The sequence below is a fragment of the Raphanus sativus genome, unplaced genomic scaffold (genome assembly GCF_000801105.2).
Source record: "Raphanus sativus cultivar WK10039 unplaced genomic scaffold, ASM80110v3 Scaffold3038, whole genome shotgun sequence".
Classification (NCBI taxonomy): domain Eukaryota; kingdom Viridiplantae; phylum Streptophyta; class Magnoliopsida; order Brassicales; family Brassicaceae; genus Raphanus; species Raphanus sativus.
This window is the reverse complement of record NW_026618345.1, coordinates 1-12,628: the sequence shown is the minus strand read 5'-3', so window position 1 is coordinate 12,628 and position 12,628 is coordinate 1. Positions and strand designations below refer to the sequence as shown.

The following is a 12,628-nucleotide window of genomic DNA, read 5'->3' as shown; positions in this document are numbered from 1 at the left end:
TCCTCCGACTCTGTATCACAAAACACGCTAGACGACACGCACACCGAGAACCCATGCTTTCTTTCTTTCATCTCGTCACCATGCCGGGAGACTTCCTCGTCTTCCGAGAGCTTCTCCGCCGTGACCTAACCCATCTCACGGCAAACTCACCGCACAAAAAACACACCTCGAACATAGTGACCTAAACCCAACGAATAAGGGTACAAAAACGGCAGCGCGGAGATATGCTATCCTCCGCTCTCCGTCACCAAGAGCCGGCGTAGGCGAATCTAAGGAAGACTCCCATCCCGGTAGCTAAGGTCGGCGATGTGAAACTGAATGAGCTTTCACCTCCCGGAGAAAAACCACCACCGAACATGCAAGTCGCTCTCTCCGCCGCTGACCTCAAACCGACAGCGTCGTTGCTCCAAAACCGAGTCGCCGCTTAGGAAGTTAACGGACTCAGAGCTCGGACAAGGCTGTCGATGATAGATCGACAAAGAGAGAGCGAAGGAGAACAAAAGGAATTAACAACACACGGCTCCGGCGCCGGCACGGACGCTCACGCGCCGGCCGAGCGCCGGTGAAAACACAGATCTAACTTCTCTCTCTTCTCTCTCTTAAAAATGTTTTATTTTTCGCTCTCTCTTAAAAACAGAGATTTACAGCCTGTTTTATTTTTCTTTCTTAAAAATGTCAAATTATAAAATAAAATATCCCCAAAAAATTAAAGTGGTAACGATCGATCTATCTTGTCGTTTTGCGCCACGTCAGCAACTGTCTCTTTTTGGCAGTCTACTTTTAATTAATTTATTTTTTAGATCGGCAAAATATCCGAAAAATAATAATGATAATAATGGCATACAGGCTGGCTTCCTCAGTCAAAAAGTCACCGAATCGAACCAAAACCTCATACCTAACCGTTAACTTCATCCTTATCTTCATCTCTCTATCATTATTAATTATATATAAACATTCTTCGATTATTTTTGGCTTCAGAATGTAAAGCTACGTTGAGTGCATATATATATCAACGGTTTCACGGCGAGGGGTCATTTATATCCTTTGATGTTGTCAACACTCGTTGCATGTGTAAAGATAGTTTATTAACAAATTGTAAAACTATTCCATCTACTCGTTGCATGTAGCGAGAAGCCAAGAACTTGTTGGTTACTACTTACTAGTGTCTACAATTTCCACTTCTTGTTCATCACACCAATGTACAAGCTACGGCAAATTTGGATATCAAACCGACGGTCCAACGTGCTTTATTATAACCTCACACATCAACACACACAAGACAGTGACATGCAACGAACAGTGTAATATATTGAAAACAGATCAAAGCACTTTAGTTTATAAACAAAACAAAATAAACTTTCGGCTATTTTTTATTGACTTCTATGTAGTCTTTTTTTTGCGGTTATTCTTAGAAAAGCAGTTTGTGTTTGCCACCATATTCTAATTTTCATTAGTTCCTTTTTACCAAAAATTCAAGTTGGTATAATTCAACGTTTCAAATATAATGCCATTCTTGAATCTCTACTGTTCTAAATTTTGTTAATTTTAAAGAAACAAAAAATGCAGAAAATTAAAGAAAAAAGTACGAAAAAGATAAAAACGTAGAAGTTAACGATTCTGTGAGTGTCACAACAATGCTTTTAAATGGAAAACGAAATGATTGGGTAAAAGCGCTCCACCTGTAAAACGGAGAGTGGAAGAGACGCTCCAGTACGAGCGTACTGTTTAAAGAAAACACATCTCTGAAACTAAGACCACACTGATAATATTTATTTATTCACGAATAAAAGCAAATCTCAAACTCAAAGTACATATACTTACTTGACACGTGTTAATATACAGCTGTATCCCAAGTCCCCAACCGTTTTTCCTGGAAGATTCTCTGTTCTCCACGCTCGATGTTAACCTCACACAGACGCTGTTCTTCCCAAACGCAGTTTTCAATCGCGGACGTGTGTGTTGGTTGTGATATTGATATACCAATGTTAAATAATTCTATTTTTCGTTTTTCAAGTTTAAACATTTGATTGATGAAATTTATTAGAATATACATTGAATGACTTGCCTAAACAATTAATCAACCAAACGCTAAATTAGTTAATCCATCAATTTGTTTTGACTGAATTAGTCAAAACCGTAACGATTAGTAAGTTAGTAACGACCATATTTATCCGTTTAACGCTGATAAAATTACAAAACGGTTTTCTTTGTTTCCTATATAAGTTAGAAGATATTTTATTCAGTTAAAAAAATTCAAAAGATAACACATATCCTAGAAATAAACCGCAAAATTTAACTACTTTATTATTTTTTCTCTAAAAAAGATTACAGGTTGAACCGGTAACCCTTTCCCGACTCCTTTTGGTATAAATACTCTCTCTTCTTGCTCTTATCCTCTTAAAACCTTTTCTTCTCCCAACAAAAAAAAAACTCCTAACGACCAAAGAAAAAACAAAACAGAAGACGTGAAAAAGAAAAACAGAACACATCCGGCGATGTCAGGTCCGAGCCGAAAGAACATGGAAAGAATTAAAGGTCCATGGAGTCCAGAAGAAGATGATCTCTTGCAGAGTCTGGTGCAGAAACACGGTCCGAGAAACTGGTCCTTGATCAGCAAATCTATCCCCGGGCGCTCAGGTAAATCCTGCCGTCTCCGCTGGTGTAACCAGCTATCTCCGGAGGTCGAGCACCGTGCCTTTACGGCGGAGGAAGACGAGACGATTATTCGGGCACACGCTCGGTTCGGTAACAAGTGGGCGACCATCTCTCGTCTCCTCAATGGAAGAACCGACAACGCTATCAAGAACCATTGGAACTCGACGCTCAAGCGTAAATGCAGCGCTTTTACATCTGATGGACAGAGCTGTGACTTCGGTGGTAACGGAGGGTATGACGGCAACTTAGGAGAGGAGCAACCGTTGAAACGTACGGCGAGTGGTGGTGGTGTTTCTACTGGGTTATATATGAGCCCCGGAAGTCCATCTGGATCTGACGTCAGCGAGCAATCTAGTGGTGCTCCACACGTGTTCAAACCGACGGCTAGATCTGGTGCTGTGCCGGAGGTGACGGCGTCAACGTCCGGTGAAGATCCGCCTACTTATCTAAGTTTGTCTCTCCCTTGGAATAACCGTTGCGAGACGGAGACGGTTAGAGTCAACGAGCCAACTCAAGTAAACGAGAACACGGTTATTGACGGTGGTTACACGGCGGAGCTGTTCCCGGTTAGAAAGGAAGAGGTGGAAGAAGAGAAAGGGATATCAGGATTCGGTGGGGAGTTCATGACGGTGGTGCAGGAGATGATTAGGACGGAGGTGAGGAGTTACATGGCGGATTTACAGCGAGGGAACGTTGCTGGTGGTGGTTCCAGCGGAGGAAGTGGTGGTGGTGGTGGTTCGTGTATGCCGCAAAGTGTAAACAGCCGCCGTGTCGGGTTTAGGGAGTTTATAGTGAAGCAAATCGGTATTGGGAAAAGCGAGTAGTGATTTTAAGTGAGAGAAGAAAGCAAAAGAGTCTTAAAAACTTTTCACTCTGTTTCTCGTGAAAATAAAAGTTTCAGGCTTTTCATGTTTTGTTGAGCCACCAAAGGCAGCAATGGCTAAGAGAAACAGAACAAGGAAAGCAAACTCTTAAAAAAAAATCTTTTGTAATCGTATGATGATCTTTCGTGATTCAAATTTAAAAACATTGAAAATCATACAAAAGAATTGATGAAAAGTAAAAAAAAAACTTTATCAAGCTTGTTTCATTTCCCTGTGTTTGATATTTTGAGGAAGCAAATATGGATCACGTGACATGGAAACAGAACAACATCTTTATATACGATTGATGGGTTTCTTAAGCGATCATGCATACAGTTTCATAATTAGACATACAGAGCACACGGACAAGCAAAGTTACCTAATGTGCAGTCTCTACAGAGCTTAAAGAGTTGTTGTTGCTACTGGTGGATTCCCGTGAGCTTAACTTGTTGATTAGATGAGCTATGTCTTGTTTCCACGACCACGATGGATCGTTCAGACCACGTACTGAGTTGAGGCACACCAGAAGAGTCCCGCCTTCATGTAGAAGTACCTATGATTCCAGAAAAAATAGCGGATTAGCGGTTTCTTCTAGGTAAATTTGATTGATGAAGTTATGGGGAAAACATAGCTTTTAGAGCTTAGCATACCGTCAACCATAGTGGAAGAAACCCTAAAACTGAGGGAAGAGCAGCCAAGAATATTGACGTCAAAGCAAGAGCCACGTTTTGCTTGACCTGCAACATGGTAAAACACTTGTTAAATCTGCAATCTTACATCTACAATAGGTTTTTGAAAAAAAAAAGAGTTGATTATTTTTTTACCAATGATGTTGTCTGGCGAGATTTAGCGACACAGAAGGGAACACCGGTGATGTTGTCTCGAAGCAGTAAGATGTCAGCAACAGCAATCGCAGTGGCACTCGCACGTTGAGCAAGTACAATGCCGACTGTTGCAGCAGCTAGAGCTGGAGCATCATTAATTCCTTCTCCTACCATAATTAAACCTCCACCTAAAACAATCACCAAAAATATTATATGATTTAGACTTCTGAGATATTTTTTTTTAGTGGGGGAGACTTATGGCGAGAGTAATGATCACCTGCATCTCGAGCGATGTTCTTTACATGGTTTAGCTTATCCTCGGGCTTTAGGTTACAGTAGACTTCGCTAATACCCACTGCATTGGCAACTCTCCACGCACTTGAATCATGGTCCCCAGTTAACATCATTACTCGAAGTTGGGCCCAGCTTTTCAGTTCTGCTATAACTCCCGAGACACCTGGACGAGGCTGATCCTCGAGGTGAATCAATGTTACCTGGAGAAGTTAGTTGCAAAGGCTCATAAATTTCAGTGATACAGACGATTTTAAGTACTGACAAATGGTCACACGAGAGAGAGAAATACAGACTGTGAAGTAGGTACGATTTTTGTGGACCAGCTAAGACAGTAGCTGTAGCATATACCTTGTGATCAACGGAAAGAGCAGCATGAACGAAATCCTTTCCGTACAAAGACGCGTTGACAGCATCCTTGATCTGTTTAGACTCATCTTCTGATTTGAAGAGTGAGGTAATGAACTCTATAGAACCCAGTGATGCTTTTCGTAATCTACTCTCTTCAGCTACTGACTATAACAACGCCCAAAAAGTTGAAATAAGAGTATATACCCACATAATTATGAACTAGATGGGAAATGGAGATCTGTAGAATCTAGTACATAACTATGTCGCACCTCAACACCGTTTACGGTAGCTGTAAGGCCTCTACCAGGAAAATATTCGAAGCTTTCAACAAAAATAGAAGGGAGGTCTTTCCCCACACTGTGGTCTACCACAGCTCTGCAGGAAGTTCAATAGTGTCAGAAGCAGCCAAAAATATATGGGCAAATACCAGTCCAAAAACAGAAAGAGAGCTAAAGATGCCAAACGTTGCTTTATGGCGTCCGTTTGTGGTGAAAGAATTGAATGTACCGTCAGAGAAGACTATTTAATAACCATGAATTTACACGGGCCCGTTTTACTTTTTACCAAAAAAAAAATTGTGATGTGACTGAATTGAAGGCACATGCTTAAACATTGCATAGTTCTAGACTCTGAGATATTTAAGGTGTATACAACAATTGATGTTTATAAAATACCTTCCAATAGGATGTGTAGTGCCCTTCTCCATAGCAGCCGCTACGGCAAGAGCTTCTTTCTCACAATTTGGAACGCAGCAAGTTATTACGCTTGGATTGTTACCTCCGTGGTGCCCATAAATGGGTTCAATTGCTTTGCAAGTAAGACCGCCGGTTGTTAAGGTCCCCGTTTTGTCAAAAGCAACAGTGTGGCAAGAAGCGAGGGCATCTAGAACTTGAGCACCTTTGAGCAATATTCCCTATAACAATGAATAACTGTTGGATTATACAAATATACGTGAACAGAAGGGAACTAAATAGTCGCATATGCATCATAAAATTCTCACAATTACAAATAAGACTCCTTAGGTTCTAAAGCCGTGAGCTATTAGCTAGAAAATAATGTGCACGAACAAATGCTCAAAGTGGAACAGATCATAAGGCAAGAACAATAAGAAAGCTAACGCGTTGTTGGTAATTTCAGTTTCTCAGATTGCAATTCCACAGAGTGTATGCATGATACCTTTTTTGCACAAGAGCTAATAGCAGTAGCGTAAGCCAATGGAGCAACAGCCAAAGCACATGGTGATGCGGCCACCATAAGTCCCAATGCTCTGTAGACCGATCCTCTGCATGCTGTATCATTAACCAGCAAAGAAATTAAGTCAACCAATTGTCCATACCAAGAAAAGAAGGCAAACATGCTTTTACGGATTTTCCAAATGGTGATATATCTTATTAGCAAACAAGAATAGTTTCGTAACATCAAAAACGACTCAGTCTCCAAACTAATGGGTACATATCTATATGTTAAAAACGAGGAATTTGTTTTTGACATCTACCTGTGGTGCTTAGAAAAGGCCACTTGAACAAAAGTGGACCTAGGAAGGCAATAGCAAGTGACAAAACAACCACCACCTTGCTGTAATTCTCCCCAAACTCATCCAGCCATCTCTGAAGTTTGGGTTTATTGGAGTGTGCTTCCTCTGTCAGCTGTACAATCCTGTTTAGAGTCGACTCATTCCATGCCTTAGTGGCCTGATAAAAAAAAATCCATAGAATAAAGATTAGCTTAAGAACTTCAAACAAAGGCAAGCCGCAATATTGCACAATGTTTGAAATACCTTCACGATCATTCTGCCATCCAAATTTCTTGCACCACCAGGCACTCTATCTCCAGCTTTGGCCTCCAATGGTTTGACTTCCCCAGTCAAGTGCTCAATTGTTATGGTAGCACTACCTTGGTAGACTTGGCAATCTACAGGAACAATCTAAATACCAAAAATAAAAACCTCATTAACAACTATAGCAATGACATAAAAGGTCAAAGGATTTCAAGAAATGAAAGTAGCTAAAAAAAGCTTCACAGACCTCACCAGTTCCAACCAAGATGTAGGATCCAACTTCTACACTGTGCACAGGAACGCTTTTGTATGACAAATCAGAAATGTTTGGAACATTCCCATTTTTCACTTGGATCAAGAGTGCAGAATCTGGATTACTCTCCTTCAACTCTTTAACATCCACCATTGACCGACTAGTGAAAAACTCCTCCGCTGCAAGACAAGACAGAGGCCTTAAACCTATTAGTCTCATGAAAGCATTAACACTGACGTAATATCCCTAATCCTCAAAAAATCAAGTTCCTGACCGATGTGAGCAAGATTGAACATGGCAAGAAGCAGCCCTCCTTCAAGAGCGTTGCCCATAAACACGGAAGCAAAAGCAGCAAGTGCCATCAATACATGGATGTTCACTTTCCCTCCAGCTATATCCATAAGCGCGTCGAGAGACGCTGAAACCTAACACATGAAACCAATTCCTTGAGTCGTCTCCCTAAGTTAAAATAACTAAGAAAGAGCCTTACTCCAACGAGAGGGAAGCCAACAATCATGAACGCGTTCTGAAGAGGCTTAACGTAAGGTTTAGGAGCAAAGAAAGGGCACGCGGCGGCAGCGATGAAGAGTGCGGCTGAGGAGCAGCAGAGATGGAGATGCTCCCTGAGGAAATTGGCTAATCGAACCCATCCGATGGCTTTAGCGAACCCGAACAATGCTTTCTGAGGCTTACTCTCCGCTTTCAATTCCACAGAACAGCATCCGTGGTGATGATGATGATGATGATGGTGATGATGCTCTTGCTCACTATCATGATGATCGTGATGGTGATCTTCAACCGCGCGTAGACGAATCGATTGACGCGGAAGACTAAGGGAGGAGGAGATCCGAAGAGGGAGAGGAGTCTTAGGTGGGAGGATTGAGAAGGAGTTGACTCGAGCGAGTCGGAGAGTGGCTAAACCGCGACGGTAAGGGAATCTAGTAAGAGAGGAGGAAGAGCGAGTGAGAGCGGCGGGTTCCATAGTCTACGAATTTGAGCTCGAGCGTCGTCTTCTTCGATCATGCCACCATTGATTCTTTCTGATCTCGCGAAAATGCGTCTTAGACTCGTCTTTGTTTCACACTTGTTGTAACAGAGGAGAGAAGAGAGCCAATATAATTTATTCCGATAACATTAGCCACATAAATAATCTCATCTCATATACTTTTTTTTTTCTCTGTTTGTTTGTTACCTTCTGTTCCAAACCAAGGCTCTGAGTATTCAAGTTTATTTTGATTGAACAATCGTTGTGAAAAATGTTAAGTTACAGTTATAAAATCCATCAGAAAAATTTGAAGGAATCCTAAAGTTACAAGACAACTTGACAGCGATTGATTATACCGACAAATTTATGGAGCTGGCGTTTTGTTCTCACTCATCTTTGCCTTTGCCTTTACCGTCTGAAACCACCTTATCAGATTCATATGCTGATGGTGACAACAAGAAACTGCTCTGATTCTTCTGAATGAACCTGTAAAGGTGTTGGAGCATTTGTCAATTTAAACGCTAATGGCAGCGAAAAGGAGTGATTGGATAGGATACTTACTTGAGGAAGTCTAATAGTGTTTGATGCATGCGACTCCATGTCTCTTCTTCCATGTTTACATATGAAAAAAGCTCCGGAAATTTCACTGCAGAAAATGAAGCCGAGATCTATAGTCAAGAATCCAGACACATCAGATTTTACTGTCTGATTAACAACTTGCTGAGATCTTTACCAAAGAGACGAAGTAGATGCTCGGCGCCATAAACAGTTGAAGGTGAGATATCATCCACGACTGCTTCTTCGTATTGTCGCCGCTCTTTCTTATATAAGAGCATCATAGGTAGTGCCTTGTCGAAGTAACACCTTATGCCTTTCAAGATTTCACCCACAGCATCAGTGATCCTGCGCAGAAAACTTGCTTCATTAAATTCTGAAAATTTTCAAACTCTATGACTGAATTAAGGACTCACATTCCATCCTTCTTGGTTTTGAGTTCAAGGTACTTGGACAATATCTCGTCGACATTAGGTGAACGCGGAAGTTTCACAACCTAGCGTTACATAATCATTCAAAGATTAGTACCAAGTATGTGTAGAAGCCACTTTGATATGTAATACACACTTATGTCTCTCAAGTATGTGTAGAAGCCAGAGTAGATTTGATGTGTACCTTGTCCTTCTGCGTAACATTCTCCCAGTCGTCAACGAGCTGTTTTTTAAGTGTTGCAGGTATTTGGATCTTGAGTAGCTTCTCTGCTGATACGTTATCCTTCTATAGATCACAAAATAATACACAAGCAACCTTATCGATTTTAGAAGACCTGATAAACTGAACCTGTTTGTATATATGCATCACAACATATCCACCCATTTACAGTGTTTATCAAGAAAGTTCCTCCCAACAGGTATGTACAAGCTCTTGGAAATTTAATCAATGTAGAGCTAAAGCAAGTAAATCCTTGAGTTTTTTACAAGCCTAACCTCATTGCCTGACTCGTTCTTTCGCTTCTTCCCTTTTGCAGCTGCAACAGACAATACAATCATCTATACACCAGCTTAACTTAAATAAATTTAAGTTCATCTAATCTAAACTTCAAATAATTTTACAGGTATGAAATCAATTCCTTGGTAGTTGTGAGGAGTACTCTGACTTCCAGTGTGAGCGAAAAACTATTATGCTGCTTACCATTGTTTTTCGTGTCATCTTTCTCAGTCTTTGTGTCTGCATGTTTGACAAAATAGTTGAAGTTACCATAGATATATACTCAAAAGGGTCAACGTGGGAGGATAAATATTGAACTCAGTGTATGTGGATGCAGGCATCTGAGGCAGATAATGACAAATACTAATAGGCTAGCTTGAAAAATGATTCTTATATAAACATCAATAAAAGTCAAGCCAAGTAGAAATGAAGGTTTCATATTGCACAAAGTCACCTGCAGAGCTTCTAGTTTTAGTCTGAGCCGAACGCCCAGACTTGGTACCCTTCTCTACTCCTTGCTTCTTGTCTAGAGCCTTCTGCTTCACAAGATTCTCCTCTGTATGTTTCAACAACCTATCCGCACTAACCCATTCATCCCAACTGTCGAGCAATACAATCATATCAATTTAACTGTGTTTGCCACACAAACCAGAATACACATGAGAGCAGAGCAGAGAGAGAGACTCACTTTTTGTTCCAACCCTGCAGACACAGATCGCTGTATCACTCAGTACTGTGGATCAAAAGCTCTGAAACAAAGATGGTAATGCAAAACTATAATAGCTTAAGAGGAAAGAGGTCTCACGAGGTAATGAACAAAGTACTTCCACTCCTTCTTCCGAAGCTCCACTTTTTGAATCTGTATCAAAGCAACAATGTAAACAAACATATATACCGACTAACCATTTCAATCTTGATTTTGTGGAAGCTACAATGAATACAGTACGGACGATACATTCAAATCCAAACCTAATTGACTAAAATCTCTATGGAAACCCTAAGCCAATTGCACAATCAAAACGAGAACGATTATCTCCAGAATCCAAATCTAAAAGCTATAGAGAGAGAGAGATTTTGAATTGCCTTGGCTCCGTAGACGCGAGGACCGTGGTAGGCGAGAACACGCTCGCCCTCCGTAAAAAGTCTGCCGTCGTTGGAAGGCGATGCGCCACCACTGGCCGTGTCTCCGTCACTCGCCGTCTCTTCCTTCGACGAGCTTCCCATTGCGCCACCGAGAGCGAGAGGCGGCACCAGATCTCACTCACTCACTCACTCACATCACAGTGGCGGCCGTACACGTCTCTTGATATTGAATGAATCTACGTCCCTGAAACTGCCCGCTGACTCCACGAGACCAAAGGCTAATGTTGTAATTACACTATTTTCAGTTCCGTCCCTTAACTTTCCAAATAGTTCATTTTTATCTCTTAACTTTGTAAAAATCGTTCTTTGGATTTGAAGTATGTTTGCGTTACAATTTGGAGAGAATAATCACATTCACTTTGTGTGTACATTAATGTTTTATTATTACATACAAATCATATTTGACCAAAACAGAAGTAATTATCACATTGTACAATTATGGATCAAATAACTTCTGTTTTTTGAACGAAATGAATCAAATAACTAAGAAACAATTATCCTATTGATAGGAAAAGGGAAGGAGACGTTTTTTTTTTTGTGGTCAAACGGTTTTACTTCATTACTCTAAAAAAGTTCAGACAAAGTTTGCAATACAAATAGAAGCTAGAGCAGTCTTGGCAAGGCCATCAGCTATAACATTTGCTGAACGAGGAATCAAAATAAAAGATAGGGTTGAGAAGAGAGGAAAGAGGTGACTAATGTCATAAAGAAGTCCCGCTATCTCATTCAGAACCGTCCCCACTCTTCTTCCTGTGTAACATAAAGTTTTGTTAACAAAATAATGAAATAATTTTTTGGACCTAGACACGGGGATGTCCATTTACAATTGGCCCTGTTTGAGATTAGTGGCCGGGTCCGCTTGGGCTTGGACCGGAGTGCTTATCAAATCGAGAAGTGTCGCTCCGGTTTATGATATTATGACCCTTGCCTCCTGGACTCGGACCTGAGCCTTTGATCGAACCAAGTGATAAGCCATCGAAGAAACCAGCCACGAGCTTTTTCTCGTCAGTCATTGTTAGACCAAGCGGACGAGTCTCAACAAAAACGGAACCGATCAACATGAGGAACAGAATCGAACCCACAACGCTTTTGGTCGTCATCGTAGTTTAATTAGCTTTCTTTCACTTTTTGATCAGACAATGAGATTTGCGGTGAGTGGTTTGTGGGTGTAGTAGATAGTTAGTTATATAGTAGTGTTCAAGGAGATGCAAAGTATGAATTGTTAATCACTTATCCTTGACCATGTATTGAATTCAAAACAACGTGATCCTTTCAAACTTATAAGCTGTTTCCTGGAAAAATCCCAACATGTTTTCAAGTTTTTTTTATTGCAAAGAAAAAACTAAGCCATCAAATGAGGAGACGATAAGAAGTATAATTTAGTGTCATCACAAGTTGACGACTAGACCGAACATAGTGTTTGATTGTTTGCAGCAGACGGCAGCTAAGTTTCTAAGTAGATTTTGAAGATGTGTACCAAACATAGTTTGAATTTCAAACTTGGGAAAGTCACACATGTTGGTAGCCGGCTTGGTTGTTGGTAACGGAAAACACAATTAAGCAAAGTGTTTGACCTTAAGAAGCATTGACTATTAGCTAATTTGACTATTAAATCGATGTACTTGCTTAATTTCTCTTTTATAATATTTGTTACTTTGTTAGATACCAATGCTTATAAAGTTCAAACACGTTGCTGCTATTTTCTGGTACGATCAATAAGTAGTTCTTCTCACGTGGTTCTCCTTCCAAAAACATTTAACAACCATACTTTACTAAAATTTCAACATCTAACTTATTATCTCTGGTAGGTAAAAATTCAAGGGGTTATTGCAAAAGTGACTCAAAACTTGAATTCAAACAGAAAACTAACCTTTTCTTTTGACTCATTTTTTTTTTGAGTTTTTAACCCCACATCTGCATTTTATCTACGAAAATGCCATTAACCCTTTTTTTTTTTTTTTTCGAAAATGGCTTCTTTACTGTCTCAACCTCATTTTCTTCAAG

General features: G+C 40.4%; 4 protein-coding genes across 4 annotated transcripts; 1 reads left to right on the top strand and 3 right to left on the bottom strand.

Moving 5' to 3' along the window:
- The first annotated feature begins 2,402 nt into the window (after positions 1-2,402).
- LOC130506248 (transcription factor MYB73-like) lies at positions 2,403-3,569 on the top strand. Its single transcript, XM_057000879.1, has one exon. It carries the CDS (start codon positions 2,496-2,498, stop codon positions 3,477-3,479), a length of 984 nt encoding a protein of 327 aa, XP_056856859.1. The 5' UTR covers positions 2,403-2,495; the 3' UTR covers positions 3,480-3,569.
- Positions 3,570-3,793: 224 nt separating this feature from the next.
- Positions 3,794-8,134, bottom strand: LOC130506247 (probable cadmium/zinc-transporting ATPase HMA1, chloroplastic). Its single transcript, XM_057000878.1, has 13 exons — positions 7,505-8,134; positions 7,289-7,439; positions 7,009-7,193; positions 6,762-6,908; positions 6,480-6,675; positions 6,161-6,273; positions 5,659-5,897; positions 5,254-5,359; positions 4,985-5,149; positions 4,620-4,836; positions 4,343-4,530; positions 4,169-4,255; positions 3,794-4,071 (listed from the first exon to the last, which is right to left on the bottom strand). The coding sequence occupies exons 1-13, from the start codon at positions 7,994-7,996 to the stop codon at positions 3,898-3,900; spliced, it is 2,460 nt and encodes an 819-aa protein (XP_056856858.1). The 5' UTR covers positions 7,997-8,134; the 3' UTR covers positions 3,794-3,897.
- A 98-nt stretch (positions 8,135-8,232) lies between these two features.
- Positions 8,233-10,816, bottom strand: LOC108836525 (protein MRG1). The gene is made up of 11 exons (XM_018609675.2): positions 10,565-10,816; positions 10,287-10,340; positions 10,170-10,183; positions 9,936-10,081; positions 9,686-9,721; positions 9,481-9,521; positions 9,170-9,271; positions 8,971-9,050; positions 8,733-8,902; positions 8,561-8,645; positions 8,233-8,485 (listed from the first exon to the last, which is right to left on the bottom strand). The coding sequence occupies exons 1-11, from the start codon at positions 10,703-10,705 to the stop codon at positions 8,386-8,388; spliced, it is 969 nt and encodes a 322-aa protein (XP_018465177.2). The 5' UTR covers positions 10,706-10,816; the 3' UTR covers positions 8,233-8,385.
- Positions 10,817-11,150: 334 nt separating this feature from the next.
- LOC108836526 (PAMP-induced secreted peptide 2-like) lies at positions 11,151-11,860 on the bottom strand. Its single transcript, XM_018609676.2, has one exon. The coding sequence runs from the start codon at positions 11,722-11,724 to the stop codon at positions 11,467-11,469; it is 258 nt and encodes an 85-aa protein (XP_018465178.1). The 5' UTR covers positions 11,725-11,860; the 3' UTR covers positions 11,151-11,466.
- Positions 11,861-12,628: the final 768 nt, after the last annotated feature.

What these genes read in the sequence shown, in the direction of transcription:
- LOC108836526 (XM_018609676.2), bottom strand. Translation starts at nt 11,724, where the DNA reads ATGACGACCAAAAGCGTTGTGGGTTCGATTCTGTTCCTCATGTTGATC.
- LOC130506248 (XM_057000879.1), top strand. Translation starts at nt 2,496, where the DNA reads ATGTCAGGTCCGAGCCGAAAGAACATGGAAAGAATTAAAGGTCCATGG.
- LOC130506247 (XM_057000878.1), bottom strand. Translation starts at nt 7,996, where the DNA reads ATGGAACCCGCCGCTCTCACTCGCTCTTCCTCCTCTCTTACTAGATTC. An exon ending in GTTCAATCTTGCTCACATCG is followed by an intron (nt 7,194 to 7,288) that starts GTCAGGAACTTG and finishes CTTGTCTTGCAG; the next exon opens with CGGAGGAGTTTTTCACTAGT. An exon ending in CTCGCCAGACAACATCATTG is followed by an intron (nt 4,256 to 4,342) that starts GTAAAAAAATAA and finishes ACCATGTTGCAG; the next exon opens with GTCAAGCAAAACGTGGCTCT.
- LOC108836525 (XM_018609675.2), bottom strand. Translation starts at nt 10,705, where the DNA reads ATGGGAAGCTCGTCGAAGGAAGAGACGGCGAGTGACGGAGACACGGCC. An exon ending in AGATGACACGAAAAACAATG is followed by an intron (nt 9,522 to 9,685) that starts GTAAGCAGCATA and finishes TGTCTGTTGCAG; the next exon opens with CTGCAAAAGGGAAGAAGCGA. An exon ending in ACACTATTAGACTTCCTCAA is followed by an intron (nt 8,486 to 8,560) that starts GTAAGTATCCTA and finishes ACACCTTTACAG; the next exon opens with GTTCATTCAGAAGAATCAGA.